The sequence below is a fragment of the Colius striatus genome, chromosome W (genome assembly GCF_028858725.1).
Source record: "Colius striatus isolate bColStr4 chromosome W, bColStr4.1.hap1, whole genome shotgun sequence".
NCBI lineage: Eukaryota > Metazoa > Chordata > Aves > Coliiformes > Coliidae > Colius > Colius striatus.
Window position 1 is genome coordinate 19,764,417 of NC_084789.1, and position 22,634 is coordinate 19,787,050.

The following is a 22,634-nucleotide window of genomic DNA, read 5'->3' on the forward strand; positions in this document are numbered from 1 at the left end:
ATCGGGCCCAGTACGCTGCCGCCACCCTACAGTCTGCACCTGCGGCTGTACTTCTCTGCAGCACTGACCCGCGTCTGGCAGTGCCGGTTCCTCTGGGGCACCTGTTCCGGCGCGGTTCTGCCCTCCCTCCCCTCATCCTCTTTACACGGCGCAGCGTTAAACTCTGAGCATTAAGGCGAAGGCCAGTTTCCTCCCAGGGCTCCCTCCGGGACCATAGAAGGCTCCCGTCCCCACAGTTGCCGGGGCGGGGGGCCCTGGGAGCTACCACAGGGCCAGGGCCTGCTCGCGGCGCAGTCCCACGTGGCCGCCTTTCCCCGGCACCGCCCATTGGCGCGTTCGCCGCCGGAAACCCCGCTCCAGCTCTTACTTCCCTCTTGCCAGCCAATAGTTGCACTCCTCCGACCACTGCCATTCCCTCCGCCCCCGCCCCACTCCCTGTGCGCGCGCGCGCACCCCCCCCCCCCCTCCCCCTCCTTCCGCCCCACGGACCTTTTCTCCCTCCGCTGCCTGCAGCAGCAGGCGTCGCCGCCCCGGACCTTTCCTTGGCCGTGTTTGTGGGGCAGGCTCTGGCTTGCTTCCCCTTCCCTCTCCTCTGGTGCTGGTCCTCTTCCCCCCCCTCCCCCCCCCCCCCCCCCCCCCTTCCCGAGCCGCCACGCCGCCGCCATGGAGCTCATCACTATCCTCCAGAAGACGGTCTCGCCGGGTAGGCTGCTGGCGGCAACCTGAGAGAGGGCAGCAGGGATAGGCCTATGGGAGTCGGGTGGGGCGGAGGCCGCGCAGCTCCTGGGGCGGCCGAGGCGGCGGCTCTGGCGCAGGGAGGGCATGGGTGGCGACGGCGGGGCGGCCGGGCCGGGGGTGGAAGCGGGGGAAGGGGCTTCGTCCGCCGGCGGCGGCCGAGGGGTTGGGCCCTGCGTGCCCCCTGACTGATGCATGTTTCCCTCCGTTTTACTCCCCCTCCCCCCTAGACCGCTCCGAGCTCGAGGCGGCGCAGAAGTTCCTGGAGCAGGCGGCTATCGAGAACCTGGTGAGTGCACGGGGGCGGCGGGGACGGGCCGGGACCGGTGGCGGGCGTTCCTCTTCCCCCCACGCCACGCCTGGCCAGGCTGAACCGCCATGGAACGCAGCCTCCCCTCCCCGCGCCTGGCCGCTGCGCACAGCCAATAGCAGTGCGTCCTTCTCCTTTGCCAGCCAATGGGAGTGCGGTGCCGGGCGAGGGGGCCGCGCCGGCTGTGGGAGCGGCCCTGGGCCATGTGCGGCCGCGGCCATCACTGCCCTGGGCGCCGCCCGGCCCCACCGACCTCCGGACACCGACACCTGTCCCGCTCCTCCTTGTCCACACTAGGCAGGCGGCGGCGAAATGGGAGCATCGGGGCAGCCCTCGAGCCCTCTTCACCTCCTGGGGAGGGAGGTCAGGGGCCTGTGGCTTCATCTCAAGTGAAGCCAGGGGCTTCTACAGGGTAACTGGGCCTGGACTTCTCCCTGTGACCGTGATTTAAAAAAAAAAAAAAAAAAAGACAGTGTAAAGAAATCCAACAAAGCCTATATGTTGGGTGGGGGCGGTGTGGGGAAGTTGAATTTGTTGGCAGCTGAGGAGGATTTTTTCTTACTCAAAGTGCAGTGCTGCAGCTGCTGGCAGCCCTGGGAGGGGAAGGGCTAGGGTGGGACCAGGACCAGGCCCTCCTGGAGTAGGACTGCTGGGTCCTGACATAGCCATCATATGCACACTATCATTGCTAGCAAAACGGGCAGCCTGGATTTTTTAAGCAGTTACATGCACCAATTCCCGCTGCTGCAAACTAGGAAACTGACAGAGTTTTTGTTTTTGTTGTTTCATTTTAAGGTGTGTGTGATGTCCCATGGCATCAGAATTGATGTGGCATTTGCACTAAATGTCAGGTTCAAGTGAAAATTGCCTGAATTGCTGTTTGTTGAGTCTTAGGATCTTCCCCACTTAGACTGAAGCCTTCTGGGCTGCAGTACCTGAAGCATTTCAAAGTGATGTGCTTGAGCAGCTCCTGAGAGGCTTTTAAAACAGCTGAGAGAGATGCTAATTCTTCAAGGTTTCATTGATAATTGTTGCTGCCTTGGGAGAGCCAGGGCGAGGCAGTGAACAGAGGAAGTAGAGCGTCTGCTGGTTCTAAAAACTTGTGCATGGATGTGGGATGGGGATGTGGACAGTCCAGCCTTGGCAAGGACAGAGGCTGAGGAGCTTCATGTAGGCTGTGAAGGGTGGCTCGTGGCTGGGCTTCACAGGAGGGTAAGGATGTGGGATTGAGGGCTGTTTCCATTGCAGTTCAGGCTGAGTGGGAAGAGCTCTGGCCAACTCAATGAGAGGGAAGGGGATGAGATTGGTAGGGGTAGAATCCATGGGGCTGCAGACAAGGACCCAGAGCTGGATCTCCTAGTTTGGTAGTGGAGATGTACCCTCACAGCAGCTTGTTCTTCCCTGTCCCCTCCTCCTCTTCCCTGTAGTTAATTTAGGCCCTTTTATGAGATTTTTTTCATTGGCACCTCTGCAGACGTGAGAGCTGAGATTGTATGCGTCTGCATTTCCTCGGAGTCTCAAGTCTGGAAGTCTTAATGTAATGTTTCTGATTTTTAGCTAGAATTATTCTTAAAGCTCCATGAAAATAAACTTTCTTTTCTTCTTTTTGCTAATTTACATGTGAGAAATCCAAGGATGCTTCTTGACAGTTTTTCTTCTCAAAGATGGCAGCAATGCTTTTATTTTGTCCTATGGCCCTTGGCTTTTCATGAAGTCAGTGTATGGAATGTGAGCAATCTTGATGGTTGGGAAGTGGTTTAGTTGTTGGGTTTTGCCTCTTGCATTAAAATTTCAGCCTGTTCCTAATGACTTAACGATCATCAGCTTATGTTGTCCCACAGAATGTCCTTTTAATGTTGAATGGTACTGGATAATCCAACTGAAATTGAAGAGCCATGCTTGGTCACTGAATGTGGGAAGTCCAAGGTACTGGACCTAACTGATGTTTCTGTTAGACTTGTGAAAGTAGAGTTAGTTTTTAAAACATCTATTTTTTGGTGCCCTAGAATCTCTGTACGTGCCTTAAGTTCTCTAACAGAGATGATGGAAATGGGTTACGTGTAACTGGATGTTAAGTTATTTTCAGGGAAGCCACATTCCTGCTTGGTGTGAAACAGTTTTTGAACACACTGCAGCTGTTTCCACTATTTCCTAGAAAGGTTTTTTGAGTAGGCAAAATGCAGGGCCAGTAAAAGAAGAAAAAGCTTTACTGCTGAAACTTCAGCTGTACCTTGTACGCAGTGGAAGTTTCTGAAGTGTAAAGCTGTCAAATCAGGAAAGAACTGAAACACGGGGGCATTTCTCACTAGCTCTCACCAAAAGCAAGTGACATGGATGTCAGGTATTTTTCTCTCATACATATGTGGTTTTGGAGGGGAGTACTGGTAATTTTCATGTCTGTTTGTGCAGCTTTGATTGCAGAGAAGGAAGTTTGTAATCTCACAAACCTATTTGTGATGTGCCAGAGGAGTGTCTGCTTTCATGGTGTAACAATTCATATGTTAGATTATAGATTGGATGCTTGCCTTGAAGCAAGGAAATAAGTAGCAGAGAGTTACTCTTGGCCATGTTTTATATCTATCCAGAAAAAATACGTATCTCGGCACATGACCTGAGTAGTTTATTTAAAGGGATACTTAAAGCAGGCAGGAGCATGGAAGGTAATGGTCTCTCAGAGGAGCTAAAAGAAATCCAGCAAAGTCAATGCCAACTTATGTTGTTTTCTAGCAATTCTAATTAGGAGTTTAATGCCTGTAATCTCAGGATAGACAACCATTTTGCTGTCAGCCTGGTAGAGCAGGAGCTTCATGGGCTCACTTCTGTGTGACAGGGGTCTTTTTCCCTTCTGTGTTGGTGAGGAGAGATGGGCAGGATGGGTGCTGAGCACCTCTCTCTCTCTCCCCAGCCGACCTTCCTGGTGGAATTGTCCAAAGTGCTGGCAAACCCTGGAAACAGCCAAGTGGCCCGCGTGGCAGCTGGCCTGCAGATCAAGAACTCCCTCACCTCCAAGGACCCCGACATCAAGGCCCAGTACCAACAGAGATGGCTTGCCATTGATGCCAATGCCCGCAGGGAAGTCAAGAACTACGTAAGTCTTGTGACTTTTGGTTCTCTGCCTGTTGTTTCCAGGGATTAGTGATGTTGTGTCTGTCCTTTTCCACTCAAGGAGTCTTCCATTGACTGGCTGCTCCCTTTTGTGAGACAAGCAATGTCATCTGCACGTACTTGGTGCTTTTTAATCTGCCTATTTAATCTGTAGAAGTTTTAGGATGAAAAACCAAAACTACTTTTAAATTCATGCCTCTAAATACTTTTACAAGGAGCCTCTGAATATTCTTGTGTGATTGCGAGAGCTAATGGACATGGCTGCTCCACTGTGTGATGGCAAGTGGGTTGATGTTTGCTTTTTCTCATATTTGAAAGGCTTCCTCAACTGCTTTAGAGTCCAGGCCTAGAAAATTTTAAGGGTGGAATATGGTTGAAAATTTACAAGTTTTGTATAGAAAATTCTCTTCTTTAAGTTTCATTTGGGTGGGGAATTTGTCTGAGGATTCCTGTGCTCTTTAATAGCTGAAGTTCAGGACTTGCAATGGCAGAACTAGTGGCTTAGTGTTTCTTGGCTGATGGTTGACTGTGCGCTTTATTATAATGGTTTTGTGGTGGTAGAATCCCTATAGAGCAGGATAAGGTTGGGTCAGAGAAGCTGATACAACTTTAGTCTTCTGTTTACATTGATGGTAGCTAAAGAGGAGTGTAAGCTGTTAAAAGGAGCTGTCAGGTTGAATACTGAAGCTACTAAAATCAGTTTATTACTATTTTCTCTCAAATAACATTAGAAATAATATTAAAGTGTCTCTATGGAGAATGAAGAGGTATAACTGGCAAATGCCAAAACAAATGCAGCTTCTCTCTGGATTTTTCTAAAAAAAGTGATTGTCATTTAACAAACCAAAACATTCTGATTGCAATTAAACCCAAAGAAAATTATTCAGTTCCATTCAGATTATCTTGGCATAACCAGTCTGGTGTTGAGGGGAACAGGAGGGAATTTTTTAGACCACAATTTGTTTAAGCTTTTGCAATTTTGCTTTAGAACAGAAATGGGGAGGAATTGTTTGGTGAGTCATCGTGTGTGTCCCTGCATGTAGCATCATGTGTGGGGCTTAAAGGATGTGGTAGACATCTGTGTAATCACACAACTGTGCCTCAATTCCTGAAAGGGGCAGCCATGGCCGAGGTAATTTCAAACAGTGTTTGGCCTCCTTTGCAGGGGGAGAAAGCAAAGCAAGCAAACCCCTTCCTTGGGGGAAAGGATGTGTTTGGAAGACTTTGTCAGGAAGCCAGTGCCCATCTCTCTTTGGTCACTGACATCCAACCATCTCCTGCTCATGTCTCCCCCCAGGTTTTGCAGACGTTGGGTACAGAAACGTACAGGCCCAGCTCAGCCTCTCAGTGTGTGGCTGGCATCGCATGTGCAGAGATCCCCATGAACCAGTGGCCAGAACTCATTCCCCAGTTGGTAGCAAATGTTACAAATCAACACAGCACAGAGCACATGAAAGAGTCAACATTGGAGGCCATTGGATACATCTGTCAGGATATCGTGAGTATATTTAGAGTGTTATCGTGAGTGTTTGAGGTGCTGGCCCAGCCTTTTCTCAGCACCTTTCTCCTCCAGCCTTTCCACTCTTGCATCTGTATCTACCAGGCCATAATGCCATAATGGAGGGTGTCTCTGCTGACAGAACGATAGGCAGTGAACATGCTAGGATGGTGTCTGAAGGTCTGACCTGCTTTTGCAGCACAAATCCAGGTCATCTCTCCTGAGGTGCAGATTTAAGTCTGTATGTTGTTGTGATCATGTGATGTGGGATACTCTCACAAACCTTCAGCTGAATGTCCACTTGTGAAGTGTTACAGATGAGTGAGAAGTGTTTTGAGTCCTCTCTGTTGGGGAATCCCAGCAATTACCCTCATCTTGTGTGAGGAGTCCCTTTATTTAGGATTCTTTGAGGCACTAGCAAGAATATTTTCTTGAGGTGCTTTCTATGAAAGGTCTCCTGGTTTTATCAGTGTAGTTTGCAGTATCATGACTTGTCACATCCAGTGTCTGATGTGAATTGCTTGTAAAAACACTGTGTGCTATCTGACCCACTGTCATGGTTTGACATGATAGCCTTTTCTGGTAAGAGAGAAGGGGCTGTAAAGATGTCATGGTTTAGCACAGCAGCACCACAACAGTCTCTCGCTCGGTGCCCCCATTCACCCCCACCCTCGTTAGGATGGTGGAGGCCTCAGTGAGATGGGAGTTTAAAGATAAGCAAGGTTGTTGTGAATTGAGACAAGGGCAGGGAGGGCTCGCTGCTAATTATGGTTCTGGGCAAAACAGACTCCAGTACTTGACTGAGAGAGGAAAGTTTATTCTGCTGCCTAAAAGAAACAGAATGGAACAAAAGCAAAAAGGGAGTAGGATGATGAGAAAATGACAACTATCACTTTAAGATCTCCCTCCCCCATCCCTCCTTTCTTCCCAGGCCCAGCTCACTGCTCCAGATATCTCTACCTCCTCCCCCCTCAACGGCTCAGGGGGGCAGGGAGTGGGGAATGTGGTCAGTCTCTCAGGTGGGCTCTGCTGCTTCTGTCCTCTCAAATGAGGACGACTCCTGGCATTCTTCCCCTGCTCCAACACGGGTTCCTCCCCCAGGACACAGTCCTTAATGAACTTCTCTGGGGTGGGTTGTTCCCAGCAGTTGCGGCTTCTGCCGTTAGCAGCTTCACCAATGAACATCTCGTCTACAAGTGCTGGTGTAGACCTCTGCCCAGAATATAAAGGAATTGGAAACCAGTCAGTTTAACTTGATAATTGAATGTAGTCAAGTAGTCTGGAGCTTGTTGGCCTCTTATTTGAAACAGTGGTGTTTATTTGGCATTTTTTACTTGAACATCTAGAGTATTTGTGTTCAGTTCAGTCTTCCCTGTCTCAGAAGCTATGAAGATATAATGGTGTGTGAATTTGTTGTATCCCCCATTCTGGTCCTCCCAGTGAACAAAGGGCTCCTTGGCCTTAAAACTTCTGCTTCAGGATCAAACTTAGAGGCTACTCTAAAATATGGAGAAAACTTTTCAACTGACAAATTACATGTCAACACTTCTTTTAGGATACAGAACAACTTCAGGACAAATCCAATGAGATCCTGACAGCCATCATCCAGGGAATGAGAAAGGAAGAGCCCAGCAACAATGTGAAACTAGCAGCTACTAATGCACTCCTGAACTCTTTGGAATTCACCAAAGAAAACTTTGACAAAGAGGTGAGGGGGGGGAAAACAATCCTTTGGCCTAAAATGCAAGGGCTAAATCCATGGTCTATTATGAGAAATCATGCACCACACTGAATTTTGATACATAATTTTGTTGCAACTGAGACTTGGATTCACTTCTTTAAATCCGGTATGTGTGTGTTGTAATGCAGAATTACTCTTGAAATCTTCAGAGATTCATCCATGGAAAGGAAACATCAGTGACTTTTTTTTGGGGAGGGGATACATTTGAACTGACCTTAGAGTTCAGCCTATTAGCTGCTCTGCTTCCTAATCAACCTCTACTTGCTTGAATCAGCACTATTTTTTTCAAATTGTGGCAGCAATCCAGATTTAACTTTGCTTCTGAACATTGTTGGAGGAGGAAGGCCTGCAAGAGTCTTCAGAACAGGGACCTCATAATGAGAGTCTTTTCAGAACAAATCTGTTGACTTTTGTTTTGTTTGTTTCCTTCTTGGATTAAGTCTATCCTCTAGGTTTCTACCAAGGAGAATATGGGGAAGATGGAATTATCATTGAAGATCTTTTAATGAAAACTTTCCCTCATCAGCTATTCAGTGGATATTGATGGGGATCAACTAAGAGTCTTTCAGAATCTGAGATGGGAGGTGCATGATCTGTTCAGAGTATATTTCTGTTGGGCTTCAGTACTGTACATAGCCCGGGCATATGCCTGTTCCCACTAAAATGCAAGTATCCAGGTACTGCCCCTCAAGGCATTTATGTCCTGAATGAATTTTGAGGTTCCTTGAAGCAATTGCCGAGAGAGTTCACGAAACAGCAGGAATTTCTTGATTCTCCCTCCCCCCCAAAAAACTCCACCATAACAATAACAAAAAAAAAACCCCACAAAAACATAGTTTCTTTGGTTCTCCTCTGTCTTTCTCTTTTGGACAGCCTGGTAAGCACTTTTAAAAATGGAAGCTTGGGATTCCTGTTTTGGGGAAGGAATTATTTAAAATACTGCAGCAAATAATAATCACTCCTATTTCTCGATTTTTAGATTTAATGATTTTATTAAGTCCAGACTCAAAATACATCTTCCATAAGAAGACTTGCAAAGACTTTAATGCTTTTGTAAAGCAGTTCTGACGTTCTTTTATTTCTTCTTTTAGTCTGAAAGGCACTTTATTATGCAAGTTGTCTGTGAAGCAACACAGTGTCCAGATACAAGGGTGAGTGAAATTAAATGCTTGATTTGTCACTGTGCTTTTCTGGGAGAGCTGGTTAGCATCAACAAACAATTGGAAAGTGTTAGATGAAGTAAACAGTGTTCTGTTAAATGATCTCTGCACATGTATGAACTTAAAATGGATTTTATGCTAGAAGTAATAAGCAATAAACTGCTAGGAGGAGTCAAGTTGCTGCTTGTGAAAGAGCTTATTAGGGATGGGGCAGACTTCAACAGAAAGGCTGGATGACTTAATCCGGGGTAGGCTACAGCTGTGCTTGGTTGTCAAAGCACTTGGAAAGGTCATGCCTTTGATCCATTTTCTGCTTTGACAGGTACGAGTGGCTGCCTTACAGAATTTGGTGAAGATCATGTCCCTTTATTATCAGTATATGGAGACCTACATGGGTCCTGCGCTTTTTGCTGTGAGTACCTGGCTTTCTCGTATATAGTTGTCTGATCTTCCCCTATTTCTTTGTCCTAATCCAAGAGGAGAAGTTTTCCTAGGTTCCTGATTTGGTTTTCCTTAGCTGTAACTGCATGCTGTGAGTCCCTCTCTTAGCAAAATCCATAGAACCAACACTAGATGTTTCAGTCCTCCTGAGGTGCTGATGGCTGATCAACTTCCAAACCAGGAGATTGCTTTCAAGAGCAGTAACTCTGATGTGACATCCAATTTCAGGCAATCTCGAAACTCATACAAGCTGACTGAAAGCTGGGGTGTGTATTTCAGGAGAAATAACCTGCTAAAACATCTTTCTCTCCTCTCCTTTTTTGCCCATTTCTGAAGATAACTATTGAAGCAATGAAGAGTGACATAGATGAGGTGGCTCTACAGGGGATAGAGTTCTGGTCAAATGTCTGTGATGAAGAGATGGACCTGGCTATAGAGGCATCTGAGGTGAGCTCATGAGGGAAGCAGCAAGTACCCATGATCATCCGTTTGGGAACACTGACCTCAGGTCTCTGAGCTGCACCCAACAGTCTTCCTGTCCTCCAGAGCAGGATGGTGCAGCAGCCCTAGGTCCATGATGAGACATCATGCACCACTCTGATGCAACGTGATGCATGTCTGTGTCAGAAGCTGAGACTTGAGGCTGCACAAGAGCCCATGAGACTGGCTGACTCTGGGTGTTACGGGTACTGCAGACATCAGCCACGGGCCTTGTGGTGCCCAGCTTAGTGTTAAGCTGCCAGCTTGGGTACCAGCAGCTGCCTTACCCAGGGCTCTGCTGTGGTGAATTTATTCTGCTGCTTGAGGGAAACAGCCACAAGCTTCACTAGACTTGTACAGAGGTTGCCATTTGGACTCCCCTTTAATAACTTTTTGGGTCATTTTGTAGCCTAATGTAAAGTTCTTAGTTTATCTTGGATATATAACCTCTTCTGCTTACTAGATTACATTAGGATGAACTGCCTTTTTATGTGAACAAAATGGTTTTAATGCCAGCCTGACTGGGACTTGAAACTGCTTGAGATAAAGATTCTCTGACAGGTTTGATGGGAACACACTGTGACGTAAAAGTGTTAGTTTTCTGCAAACGCTATGTGACAGCTACCTGATATATTTTCAGTGTTCCCAAGTCTACTCAAACTACTCCAGTAACATCAACCTCAATGCATGTTAGCCATATAGACTAAGCACAGTACAATACCAGAAAATTCTCAGTACCATGAAGGTCTTTGAGCTGTTGCTTCATTAATATGGCATCTTGAATTGAGATAGATGTACCACATTGAAAAGAGAGTGTTTCTTTCAATTACCTGCAGTCTGGAAGTCCTAGTGGACTCTGTTACACTGACCTGCAAGATTTTTGGGGTCTGTTACAGGCATGAGGGACTTAGTCCTACCCCAGTGCACAAAAAGACTGATCACACTCTAAATACATTATTTGTGAGTTAAGTGTAAAATTATGGGATGGAATGAAAGTAGTTGTTATTTCTCACAATGGATGTGACTGGAGATGAATTTGGAGTATTGTTCTGCATGCAGATGCTGTTTGCATAAATTAGCAGTAGAGATCAATAATAGCTTAAACTTTGAAGGGCTCTAGATGAATCACATCCATCTTTAAAAGCAGCTAAATATATATTTGTTTAATGCCCCAAAAAGCAAGGGGAAAAGGACAGTCAGCAGCACAGAGGTTTAGTTTTTTGCTGCTTCTGCTTGGAGTCACTTGTTAACTATACATAAATGCAAACTGAAAATATTTCTATTTGTATTATGTGAGGAGGGGCCCTCTATGTGTGTGGAACAGGAAATCAAACTTGCTGAATATTTAACTGGAAGGGGTGCAGACTGTCTTTGAGGTGCCTCTGTGTTACAGTAACATAAAGTTTGTGTTAGGAAGGCGGGGAAAGTGTGTAAACGAGAGTTTGCATCTACTGGAGTTCTTAAGTCATGTCTGTATAGCCACTTGAGAATCATTTTGTAACCTTTTTTTTTCTCTAGGCAGCAGAGCAAGGAAGGCCTCCAGAGCACACTAGCAAATTTTATGCAAAGGGAGCACTACAGTATCTGGTTCCAATTCTAACACAAACGTTAACAAAACAGGTGAGTTGCAAAATCCCTGCTGCATGTCATAAAAAAAAAATGTACCACACCTGCTTTAATGTCCTGGGACAGTGATGCTGTTGTTGCACAGAGGGCCAAGTTGTCAGTGGTTGTTGCTTCCTTAACTTGTTGGTATACTTGATCCCAAGGGTGCTTTAGGTCCCCTGGGGTTGGTTTTAGATTTCCTTGTTCAGAGCACCTGTAGTGGCAGTCCCTGGTCTGTGATGAGGCATCATGCACCACTCTGAATGATTTTTGAACTGTGAAGTCCATGTTTATTCAGTACCTATTAAGCACTCCACTGGGACTGTTTGGACTGTTTCACAGTCCCTTGCTGCAGCAGGTCCAATTATAAAATAAAACTGTTAATTAAGCCATACAGAACAGAGTTCATTTGCCTTGCCATGAGCTGGGAAAATGCCTGCTGCTCTTAATCAATCCAGGGAACTGTTTCCCTGTTTGTTTTTTGTATTGCTGTCTACTTGGATGCAGAAATTTAAGTTGCAGGAGGTTCTAAAGGGCTTGTTAAAACAGGAAAGATAAAACAGATAAGAGAGTAGCAGGTACACAGCTTCAAAGGAATCTGGCAATTGACTGAGCAAACAGTCGGGGAAGAAGCTATTTAACTGGTACAGTGGGGCCACTCAGGTGATGACATGTAACAAAGGAACAAAAATCTTATCCTAGATAAGAGAAGCAGTTTGGAAGATGTATGAGACTACTGTCAGTGTGTCAGTAAAGAGCTTGCAGCCTTCCACTCAAGTGGAATTAATATCTAAATATAACACCTGCTAATAAAGCAGTGCTGCCTGCAGTGAATCCTGCCCATGAGCAGTGAGGGGTATTTCCTCCCAGACTGACCAGGGGGTGCTGTCTTCTTCCCAGGATGAAAATGATGATGATGATGACTGGAACCCCTGCAAAGCAGCAGGAGTCTGCCTCATGCTCCTGGCGACCTGCTGTGAAGATGACATCGTTCCTCATGTGCTGCCCTTCATTAAAGAACACATTAAGAATCCAGATTGGCGGTACAGAGATGCAGCTGTGATGGCTTTTGGGTGCATTTTAGAAGGACCAGAGCCTAACCAGCTCAAACCACTGGTCATACAGGTAAGAGTCATTGTGTTTTCTTGGAGCAAAAACTTTCTGATTTATTTAGAGAAGGATGTCTGCTTTGCATATTAATCAGGTGAAAAGCCAAAGGTTGCCAATGCCACCTTTTTAACCACTGTTAGAGAGTTGATAGGCTCAGGGTGCATAGGTGGGTTATGTGGCTCTGATTCAGAGACATGCAGGACTGTTGCCGCTACCAGCAACACCACCAAGCCTCCCGCATGGATCACTCAGCCCACCCCCGCTGAGGCGACAAGGATCACCACACACTCAGCATGGATGATACTTTATTCCAACCCCTTGTTTACACCATGTGCCTTTATCTGCTACCACCAGCACCTCCTCTCCCTCCACCCCATGCCCACCTCTTCTGTACCTTCCACCTCTCACGTTACAACCCGAGATCTTCCGGATGCCTACCACATCTCCCCCTCCCTAAGCTCGATGACTCCAGCATCCTGTGGCAGGGGCTGATACATAACGTGTCTGCCCAGCACATGTGCTAGCTGAGCCGGTTGCGGGAAGATATAAACAGGTGCTGGTCGTGTTCCACTTCACTGTCCAATCTCACCAATAGTACACAAGCATACCCTCGACCCAAGCATCTGAGCTTCCCATGCTCTCCCCCTCCCTAAGATGGTTGAGCTGTAGTGTGAGCGCGTTCAACAATTGCCTATCCCTGGCTGTTGTGAGGGATACTGTGTAACCAATTTGATCTGCCAGGTTCGACAGAATCTTGTGTCACATGGGAGGTGTAACAAGACCCATTGTCAGTTTGATTTGTGCAGGACATCCTAGGACACAGCTAGCCAGTGCCTAATCATGTGGCACCTCCTTCACAACCTTTGTTTTGAGGGGAGCCCATTCATATCTGCCCCCACTGGTCACTGAATCATAGACTATTAGAATGTTAGGGATTGGAAGGGACCCCTAGAGATCAACCAGTCCAACTCCCCCTTAGTAGAAGCAGGTTCACCCAGACCAGGCCACACAGGAGCATATCCAGCCAGGTCCTGATGACCTCCAAGGGAACAGGCTTCACAACCCCTCTCCGGGCAGCCTGCTCCACTGCTCCATCACCCTCACAGCAAAATAACAAGCATCAGAGTTTTATAATCAGCAGCAAAGCTGGCATGTTTACACTACTTCTAACTGGTCCTTTCTCTAAAAGCCAGCTGCGCTTTCTGCGATAAGCCTTGCGGTTTCACATACTGCTTCAGCCTCTGCCTTGCTGGAGCTTGTTATCATGTAGGCATTCTTTCTTCTTCTTTTCTCACAGTTGAGAGCAGCTCAAGGACAATCCACACGTTAGTTCTCAAAGCATGGGTTGTTCACTGTTACCAGGCCATGGCATCTTTCACACAGAAATTCCTCCACAATTCTCCCTTTTTGAGCAATTCATGCCTGGTAAACTGAAAAAAAAAAATATACTGAAAACTTTGTCAGCTGTGGTTTTTTTTTTATTACACTTGTGCTAAAAGGAGAAATCTATAGCAGCTCTATTTTGCAAGGTTGCATGTCTAATACTACTTACAGCATTAATCAAGTCTAAAATACAAACCGCTTTCTATAAACTTTCTTCACCCCTTTTTTTTTTGGTCCCCTGTATCCGCACCACCCTCCGTCCTCCAGCTCTCATTTCTGCCACTCCTCCAGGCATCATCTTCGGTGGACAATAACGCAGCTGATGTTTCTCCTTTCTCTCTCCTTTCGCCTACTACACAGGACTGCAGAATACCTGATTCCATATGCTTCAGTTCTCAAGCTGTACCCTCTAGAAAAGACCTTTGATTCATAAATGTGAGAGCAATAGCCTCACTGGATCTAGAGTGTCCTTGCCTCTCCAACTTGTCACTGACTTGTAGAAAGCATGTTAAAACAATAGCCAATTTTGCATTTCTGTGTAGTGCACATGATCACACTTTGTCCTGCCTGCAATTGTCTTCTAGGCAATGCCAACTTTAATAGAACTAATGAAGGACCCCAGTGTTGTGGTTAGAGACACAACTGCTTGGACTGTGGGCAGGATCTGTGAGATGCTCCCTGAAGCTGCCATCAATGACATTTACCTCACACCGCTGCTGCAGTGTCTGATGGAGGGCCTGAGTGCTGAGCCCAGAGTAGCCTCCAATGTCTGCTGGGTAAGGCAGCCCCTTTGCTTGTTGGGTACGTGATAAGTTTCTGTTGACAAGGGGAATGCAGCTCATACTCATATCTGTGGATACACACATATGTGTGCTCAGACACTTTGGTGGTTTTCAATGTGACTTGCTTGGTCATCTAGTACACACAACTGTTGTTAATTGTGAATTACCCCATGCCTGTCTTCTGGCTCTGGTAGAAAAGAATAAAAGGAGAGAGATTAAGGGGAAAAAAATGTAATAGTCACTGAGTGTGGAAGCTGATTTCTGTTTAAAAATGTTGTGGAAACTGTCCTGGATAACAGGCATGAGCTGTTTAGAAAAGACATGCTGGAATGTAGCTTTTTTCTTGAGGGCAGTTGGACTGCAGTGGTTCCAGAGCTAAGTTGAGGAGCGTGAGATGTGCTTGTTCACTTAGCAAACCGCAGTCCTTTGGTTTTGTTTGCTGATTTCAGTTGTGGTGTTGTCTTGATGCAGGTCTGCTATCAAGTAGCATATCTCCTCTTTCACCACAAAGAGGATGTGTCTTACTGCCTTTTAAGAGAGCTACTCAAGAATTGAACTCGAATATCAAGTTTTAGAAATGACAAAATTTGTTCTCTTTGTATTCCAGAAGTTTGAAGACTTCTAGTCAGCAGGGAAGTTTTCCCTGATGTGTTGGTCCTGGCAAAAGTCCATGTAGCTGTGGCTTTTGTCTTCTGAAGATGACTACTATATGTTTTTAGATGGAAATGAAAATGAGGAGGCTTTCAACTCTTCTAATCTACTTGTCTGAGCAGTTAAAATTAGGATTCGGCGCAGTCCACAGCCTTGTCTAAAGCAAGGGTTTAACTTGTGATGATGATGGATACAGGGTGGAATCTTTTAATACACTGTAAGGTTCGAGCAATCTGCTTTTATTCCATTTGATTCTTGACAGCCACCAGTGCTGTGCAGATATGTGACTGCCTTGTGTGTTGATGTTACTTAAAAGTCTTTGAAATTTTCACTATGATTAGCTGGGCATGAAGGGAGCTGTCAATCCAGCACATTTTGTGGTCTTTGTTAGAATGTAAACTCTTGAGATTCATGTTTCTGGCCTTCTGAAGGTAAACTCATTTGAATAACAGCAATGGCTGTTCTGTGTTTCAGGCCTTCTCTAGTCTTGCTGAAGCTGCCTATGAAGCTGCAGATGTAGCTGATGATCAGGAAGAACCAGCAACCTACTGCTTATCCTCTTCATTTGAGCTAATAGTTCAGAAACTTCTGGAGACCGCGGATAGGTAACATTAAATTGCCTGCCTTAAGCTTGTAGTGGTTTAGCCCTGGCTGGATGTCAGGTGCCCACCAAGTTGTAATATCACTCCCCCTCCTAAACTGGACAGGGGAGAGAGAGAAATATCATGAGAGGTTTGTGAGTTGAGATAAAGACAGGGAGATCACTCAGCAATTAGCATCACAGACAAAACAGACTCAACTTGGGGAGAAAAAAGTTTGACTTATTAATAAAAAATCAGAACAGAGCAGGGAGATTGAGAAATAAAACCAAATCTTAAAACACCGCCCCCCATCCCTCCTCTTCCCAAGACTCTCCTTTCTTCCTCCCCAGCAGTGCAGGAGATGGGAGTTGCGGTCAGTTTGTTACAGATGGACTTTGCCACTGCTTCTTCTTGGGGGAGGCCTCCTCACACTTCCCACTGCTACACTGTGGGGTCCCTCCCACAGGAGACAGTCCCTCATGAACTTTTCCAGCCTTGGAAAAGCCCCTTCCCATGGGCTACAGTTCCTCACGAACTGCTCCAACATGGGGGCAGCTCCTCACACCCTGCCCCAATGTGGGTCATCCACCAGGAGAATAGTCCTTCAGGTACTGACTGCTCCAGCCTGAGTCCCTCACAGGGTCACAAGTCCTGACAGCAAACCTGCTCTGGTGTGGGCTACTCTCTCCCTATGGGCTCCCAGCTCCTGCCAGGAACTCACTCCAAGGTGAACTTCCCATAGAGTCACAGCTTCCTTCAGGCATCCCCCTGCTCTGGTGTAGGCTCCTCCATGGGCTGCAAGTGGATCTCTGCTCCCTGGTGGCCTCCATGGACTGCAGGGGCACAGCTGCCTCACCATGGGCTGCACCACAGGTCATAGGGGAGTCTTTCAGTGCCTAAAGCACCCTCCTCCCTCTCCTTCTGCACTGACCTTGGTGTTTGCAGAGATGTTTTCACATTCTCACTTCCTGTTCCTGCTGCAGTTTATCAGCTGTAAAACAACTTCCCCTTCTCAAATATGTTAATCACAGAGGTGTTACCTCAGTCACTAATTGGCCAGACCTGGATCAGCTGTGGGTACATCTTGAAATTGACTGGCATTAGCCCTGTCAGCTACAGGGGAAGCTTCTAGCAGATATTTGTTTAAAGAAGCCATCTCTATAGCCCCCCCGCTACCAAAATCTAAAAGTAGGCAAAACTACTACAAGGTCTACAAAGGTGCTTTTTCTATTAGTTCAGGCTGTTGGTCCTTTCTCTTTTGCAGCCTAGATCTGAATGGTGTTTCTCAGAACTGTAATTTTTGGTATCAGAGGGGAAATATAGAATGCTAATTCCCATGAACAGAGCTATTCACAGAGAATAATTTCTCAGTATTATGTCCATATCTTGTTTTTAGTAAGACTGGGTTTTCCTCCAAGAGTGCATCTTCTATGTTTTATTCTGGAGTCTCTCAGCACAGTTTAAGTCTGTGCATTTTTGTACATTGGTCAAAAGACTCCTCAATGATGGCTACAAGGCTGCTGAATAATTAATATTGCAGCAAGAGATAATTAGGAACCTGTGTGTCCTACAGTTGATGTTAATGGTAATTGTTTTATGTCATGGTTGTTGCTGCTATGTTACATCCTTAGCACACGGTACTCCCCAAAGAGTTGCGGACTTAGGCTGGATGCTCCCCTCTTCACAGATACGTTGAAAGATATATAGAGGAGGCAAAATAATTCTTCTCAGTTCTGCAGATGCCAAAAAAAGGATAATGCTGAAGTCATGTTCTGCCTAGAAGTTCACATAAATCTTGACAGCTCCGAGTTCAATCCTTTTGCTACAGGACTCCTCCTGAAATGGTGTTGCTGTCTGAACAGTTCAAAGTTTAAGCTCTTCCTGTCTAATTATGCTTCTGGTTTGTATGTAAGTGTCAAGCTCAAGGCCCTGGAGCCCATCAGTCATCTTAGCATAGATCTCAGCCATCTTTAGTTCAAATTTAACACCCTAAATAAAGTCTGAGAGGGATATTCAAAAGGTAGTAATGTATGCTGCTCACCTCTTGAGACCATCTTCTTCTTAGGCAGGGTAACAGCACTCGAAGATGTGGGTTTGAGGTTTTTTCTGTTCCTATACTTGCTGCTAGTGACTGAAGATACTGGAAGTCATTATTAATAGCGAATTTAAAAAGTCTGTTTCTAAGCAAGCCTGAGTACCACAAATGTATTCCTTCTGTTACAGGCCTGATGGACACCAGAATAACTTGAGGAGTTCTGCATATGAATCTCTGATGGAAATAGTGAAAAACAGTGCCAAGGACTGTTACCCTGCTGTCCAGAAGACAACTCTGGTCATCATGGAACGACTTCAGCAAGTGCTGCAGATGGAGGTGGGTAAACCCGAGTTCTAGACTCTCCTTAGGGTCAGGGCTTGAAGGAAATATGTTGGTGCAATGTTGCTGTTGTGCTGTAGCTTCTGGGGCAGAAAAATGAGTTTTGTTGCTGACTGTGTATGCTATATATGACTCATTGTTAAGAGGCACAAAGAGATCCATCTGTTGATCGAATGAGTCATGAGAGGTGTGCTGCCTGCTGGGAGCCAAGATCCCAGACATGGCTGAGAGAGTGCTACAACTTGTCAGGGACACAGGCTACTATCCCCTACTCCTCTTCCATGTGGGTATGACTGATGTAATGAAACATGACATTACCAAACTCAAGCAGGATTTTAAAACCCTGGGGGAACAAGTGAAGGGTAGGGGGGCACAAGTTATTTTCTCTTCCATCCTGTTCGCCGGGGAAAAGGGGAAGTCACTAATGCAAAAATTATATAAGTTAACTCCTGGCTGAGAGGCTGATGCCAGCGGGAAGGTTTCAATTTTTATAACAACAGATCTTTGTCTGGGGACTATAACTTGATAGGACAGGACAGAATACACGTATCTTGTAAGGGCACTGGAATGTTTGGGAATAGGCTAACCAACTTCATCATGAGAGCTTTAAACTGAAGGACTTAGGAGATGGAGGGAGAAATGACAAAGAACAAGCTATCATGTCTAGCAATAAGTGCCTCTCATCTGCACACTGTACTGAGATGCAGAAGACTGACCACCCTGAGGGAGTATCAAATTGGGGAGGATCCTCCTGCACCCGCCCAGGGAAACCTGTGTGTTTGAGTAAGCCCCTGCGCTGCCTCTACACCAATGCACACAGCCTGGGGAATAAGCAGGAGGAACTGCAGATGTGGGTGCAGATGCAGGGCTATGACCTCATTGTGGTCACAGAGACATGGTGGGACAGCTGCCATGACTGGAGCACAGCCATGGAGGACTGTGGATTGTTCAGGAAAGACAGACTGACAAGGTGAGGAGGTGGAGTTGCTCTCTATGTGAGGGAGCAATTAATGTGTACTGAACTGTGCCTGGGTGGGGATGAGGGGCAGGTTGAGTGCTTATGGGTGAAAATTAAGGGGCAGGGTAAGGTAGGTGATACTGTTGTGGGAGTTTACTACAGGCCACCTGATCAGGAGGAGGATGTGGATGAGGCCTTATATGAACAGCAGAGAGCTGTCTCAATCCCAATTCCTGGCCCTCATTTGGGGACTTCAACCACCCTGATATTTGCTGGCAAAGCCATACAGCCAAGCATGCACAGTCCAGGAGGTTACTACAGAAAGTTGATGGCAACTTGTCACAGGTGGTTGGGAAACCAACAAGGAGGGGTGTGCTGCTGGACCTGGTGCTAACAAATAAGGAGGGTTTGGTTGGGGATGTGAAGATTGGAGGCAACCTTGACTAGTGACCATAAGATGATAAAGTTCCAAGATCAAGTGTGGAAGAAGCAAGGCACTGAGCTGGGTTCCAACCCCAGATTTCAGGTGAAGTTACTTTGGCCTCTTCAAAGACCTGCTTGAAGGGATCTCATGGGATATGATTCTAGAAGGTAGAAGTGCCAATGAGAGCTGGTCAGTCTTCAAGCACCACTTCCTCCAAGCCCAGGATCAATGTGTCCTCCACAATTAGAAAATCAAGAAGAAGAGGCAAGAGGCCTACATGGATGAAAAAAGAACCACTGGATCTACTCAAAGAGAAGAGAGAAATCTGTGTAAGGTGGAAAAAGGGTCTGGCTGCTTGGGAAAAGTATAGGAACGTCGCCAGGGTATGCAGGGACCAAACCAGGAAGGCCAAAGCCCTTTTGGAATTAAAACTGACAAGTAAAGTACCTGAAAAAACCCTTCTTGTTTTCTTTTACATCAGCAGCAAAAGGAAGATGAGGGGGAATGTGGGCCTGCTGCTGAACACAGAGGGTGCCCTGGTGACAGGATGCAGAGAAGGCCGAACTACCGAATGCCTTCTTTGCTTCAGTCTTTACAGCCAAGGCTGGCCCTCAGGAAGCCCAGTCCAGCAAGGATAACAGGATGGCCAGAACAGCAGAGGACTTGCCCTGGGTGGAAGAGGTTAAAGACTTGTTGGCCAAGCTTAAGGCTCATAAGTCAATGGGTCCTGATGGGATGCATCCTAGAGTGCTGAGGGAGCTGACTGATGTGATTGCTAAGCCTCTCTCCATCATTTTTGAACAATCATGGAGGACAGGCAAGGTGCCTGAGGACTGGAGAAAGGCCAATGTCACTCCAGCCTTCAAAAAGGGCAGGAAGGATGACCCAGGAAACTACAGGCCCGTCAGCATCACCTCCATCCATGGAAAGGTGAGGGAACAGCTCATCCTGAATGTTATCACTGAACATATGAAGAATAAGATGGTTATCAGGGGGAGTCAACATGGCTTCACCAAGGGGAAATCCTGTTTGACCAACCTGATGCCTTCTATAAGTGCATAACCGGCTGGATAGATGAGGGGAGAGCAGCAGATGTCATCTATCTTGACTTCAGCAAGGCTTTTGACACTGTCTCCCACAACATCCTCATCAGAAAGCTCAGACATTGTGGCTTGGATGAGTGGACAGTGAGGTGGATGGAGAGCTGGCTGAATGACAGAGCCCAGAGGGTGGTGATCAATGGCACAGACTTGAGTTGGAGGCCTGTGGCCAGTGGAGTTCCACAGGGATTGATTCTGGGGCCAGTCTTGTTCAACATCTTCATCAACCACCTGGATGAGGGGACAGAGTGTATCCTCAGCAAGTTCCCTGATGGCACCAAACTGGGAGGACTGGCTGATTCCCCAGAAGGCTGTGCTGCCATTCAGCAGGATCTTGAACAGCTTGAGAGTTGGGCAGAGAGGAACCTCATGAGGTTCAACAAGGACAAGTGCAGAGTCCTGCATCTGGGAAGGAACAACCCCCTGCACCAGGACAGGCTGGGGATTGACCTGCTGGAGAGCAGCTCTGCAGAGAGACCTGGGAGTCCTGTTTGACATGAACATGAGCCAGCAATGTGCCCTTATGGCCAAGAAGGCCAATGGCATCTTGGTGAGAGCATTAAGAAGAGTGTGGGCAGCAGGTTGAAGGAGGTTCTTCTCCCCCTCTACTCTGCCCTGGTGAGGCCTCATCTGTAGTCCTGTGTCCAGTTCTGGGGTCCCCAGCTCAAGAGGGACAGAGAACGTCTGGAGAGAGTCCAGCACAGGGCCACCAAGATGATCAAGGGACCGGAACATCTTTCATACGTGGAAAGGCTGCGGGAACTGGGGCTGTTTAGTCTGGAGGAGGCTGAGGGGAGATATCATTAATGTTTACAAGTATCTAAATTTACAAGTATCTAAATGGTGGGTGTCAGGAGATGGGGGCATCTGTTGGTTTTTTTTATGATATCTAGCAACAGGACAAGGGGTAATGGGATGAAGCTGGAACACAAAGTTCCATTTAAATATATGAAAAAACTATTTTCCTGTGAGAGTGACAGCAGTGGAACAGGCTGCCCAGGGAGGATGTGGAAGTTCCTTCTCTGGAGGTTTTCAAAACCAGCCTGGACATGTTCCTGTGCAACCTGATCTAGGTGGACCTGCTTTGGCAGAGGAGTTAGACTGGACATTCTCTAAAGGTCCCTTCCAACCCTACTGTTCTATGGTTCAGTACCATAATGTGGTTTTATTTTTGTGTAGATAGGTTGGTATCTTAAGCTTCTGAACAATACCTCTTGTCTTAAATTTGCAGAAACATTTAAAATTTAATCTCTGCAGCATGTAGTGCTGTCAAAATCTGCTGGGTTTGCATGGGCTGTCATGCAGGCTTCTCACGTGGGAATGTATTCTTTTTTCAGTCTCATATCCAGAGCACTTCTGATAGAATCCAGTTTAATGACCTTCAGTCTCTTCTTTGTGCCACCCTACAGGTAAGTTTGTTTCCTGTGTTTGTGGTTATGGGGAAGAGGGAGTTTTGGAGACATTTCTGTGCCCTTGAGGATGCAGACTTGATCCTGTTAATGGAATCTGAATGAGGAAATGGGACTTGGCATCCCAGCTGACATGTGGGAGGTGATACAAGGTTCAGAAGGCTTCAGTAGAGTATGGTTTGAAAATCTTAGGGTAATATGAATAAGGAACACTGTGTACAGCATGTTAAAGATTGTGTATGCTTTTAGATTGGCTCTTAGGTTTGCTCCACAATGCCTTTAATTTGTTCATCTACCTCTTGTGGTTGGTGTTCTTGTTTAAAATGGCACTAATTAAAATGCACTCGGTGTCCTTGAAATTAAATGTCTGGTAATGAACAGCCCATGTGACTCGGAGTAGGAGCATGTTTCAGTTCCTTACTCCTACAAAGGCCACTGAAAACAGATACTTCTTTTCCCCAAAAAACGTGCTCAGGAGATTCTCAGATCATCGTTCTGAAATTCATGGTATTTGATGTTGAAGCTTTTCTGTGTGCACTGCAGGAAGGATGTTCTTGAGAAGTCATTAACTGCATCCTCTCTTTCAAAAGCATTAGCTATTATTTTCACTCCCCGGTTTTTAGGGTAATCCTTCAAGTAAGGGGTAGGTAGAATAATCTGTCCTTAACAGTGGACTTAATGCAGGGAGGGACTTCAGTATCTGGAACCTCTCCTTTCAGCAGAGTGTGATCACTGATTGCCTTCAGGACACCTACCTGTGGGAAGTGTAGTACAAGTGGAATGAAAC

The 22,634-nt window shown here is 46.4% G+C and overlaps 1 protein-coding gene across 4 annotated transcripts in view; it reads left to right on the plus strand.

Moving 5' to 3' along the window:
• Positions 1-480: 480 nt before the first annotated feature.
• LOC133628549 (importin subunit beta-1-like) overlaps positions 481-22,634 on the plus strand; it is a 28,470-nt gene continuing 6,316 nt past the window's right edge. For 3 of the 4 annotated variants that reach the window (XM_062016884.1, XM_062016883.1, XM_062016882.1), the window contains exons 1-14: positions 481-703; positions 966-1,024; positions 3,951-4,133; positions 5,448-5,648; positions 7,204-7,356; positions 8,481-8,540; positions 8,872-8,961; positions 9,327-9,437; positions 10,989-11,090; positions 11,976-12,200; positions 14,153-14,344; positions 15,476-15,606; positions 17,806-17,953; positions 21,776-21,847. In XM_062016884.1, the coding sequence (XP_061872868.1) occupies positions 664-703; positions 966-1,024; positions 3,951-4,133; positions 5,448-5,648; positions 7,204-7,356; positions 8,481-8,540; positions 8,872-8,961; positions 9,327-9,437; positions 10,989-11,090; positions 11,976-12,200; positions 14,153-14,344; positions 15,476-15,606; positions 17,806-17,953; positions 21,776-21,847 (1,767 nt within the window). In that variant the 5' untranslated portion in view covers positions 481-663. Of the gene's footprint in view, positions 704-965; positions 1,025-2,886; positions 2,972-3,950; positions 4,134-5,447; positions 5,649-7,203; positions 7,357-8,480; positions 8,541-8,871; positions 8,962-9,326; positions 9,438-10,988; positions 11,091-11,975; positions 12,201-14,152; positions 14,345-15,475; positions 15,607-17,805; positions 17,954-21,775; positions 21,848-22,634 lie in introns of those variants that run through there. The other variant, XM_062016885.1, reaches the window with a different exon arrangement.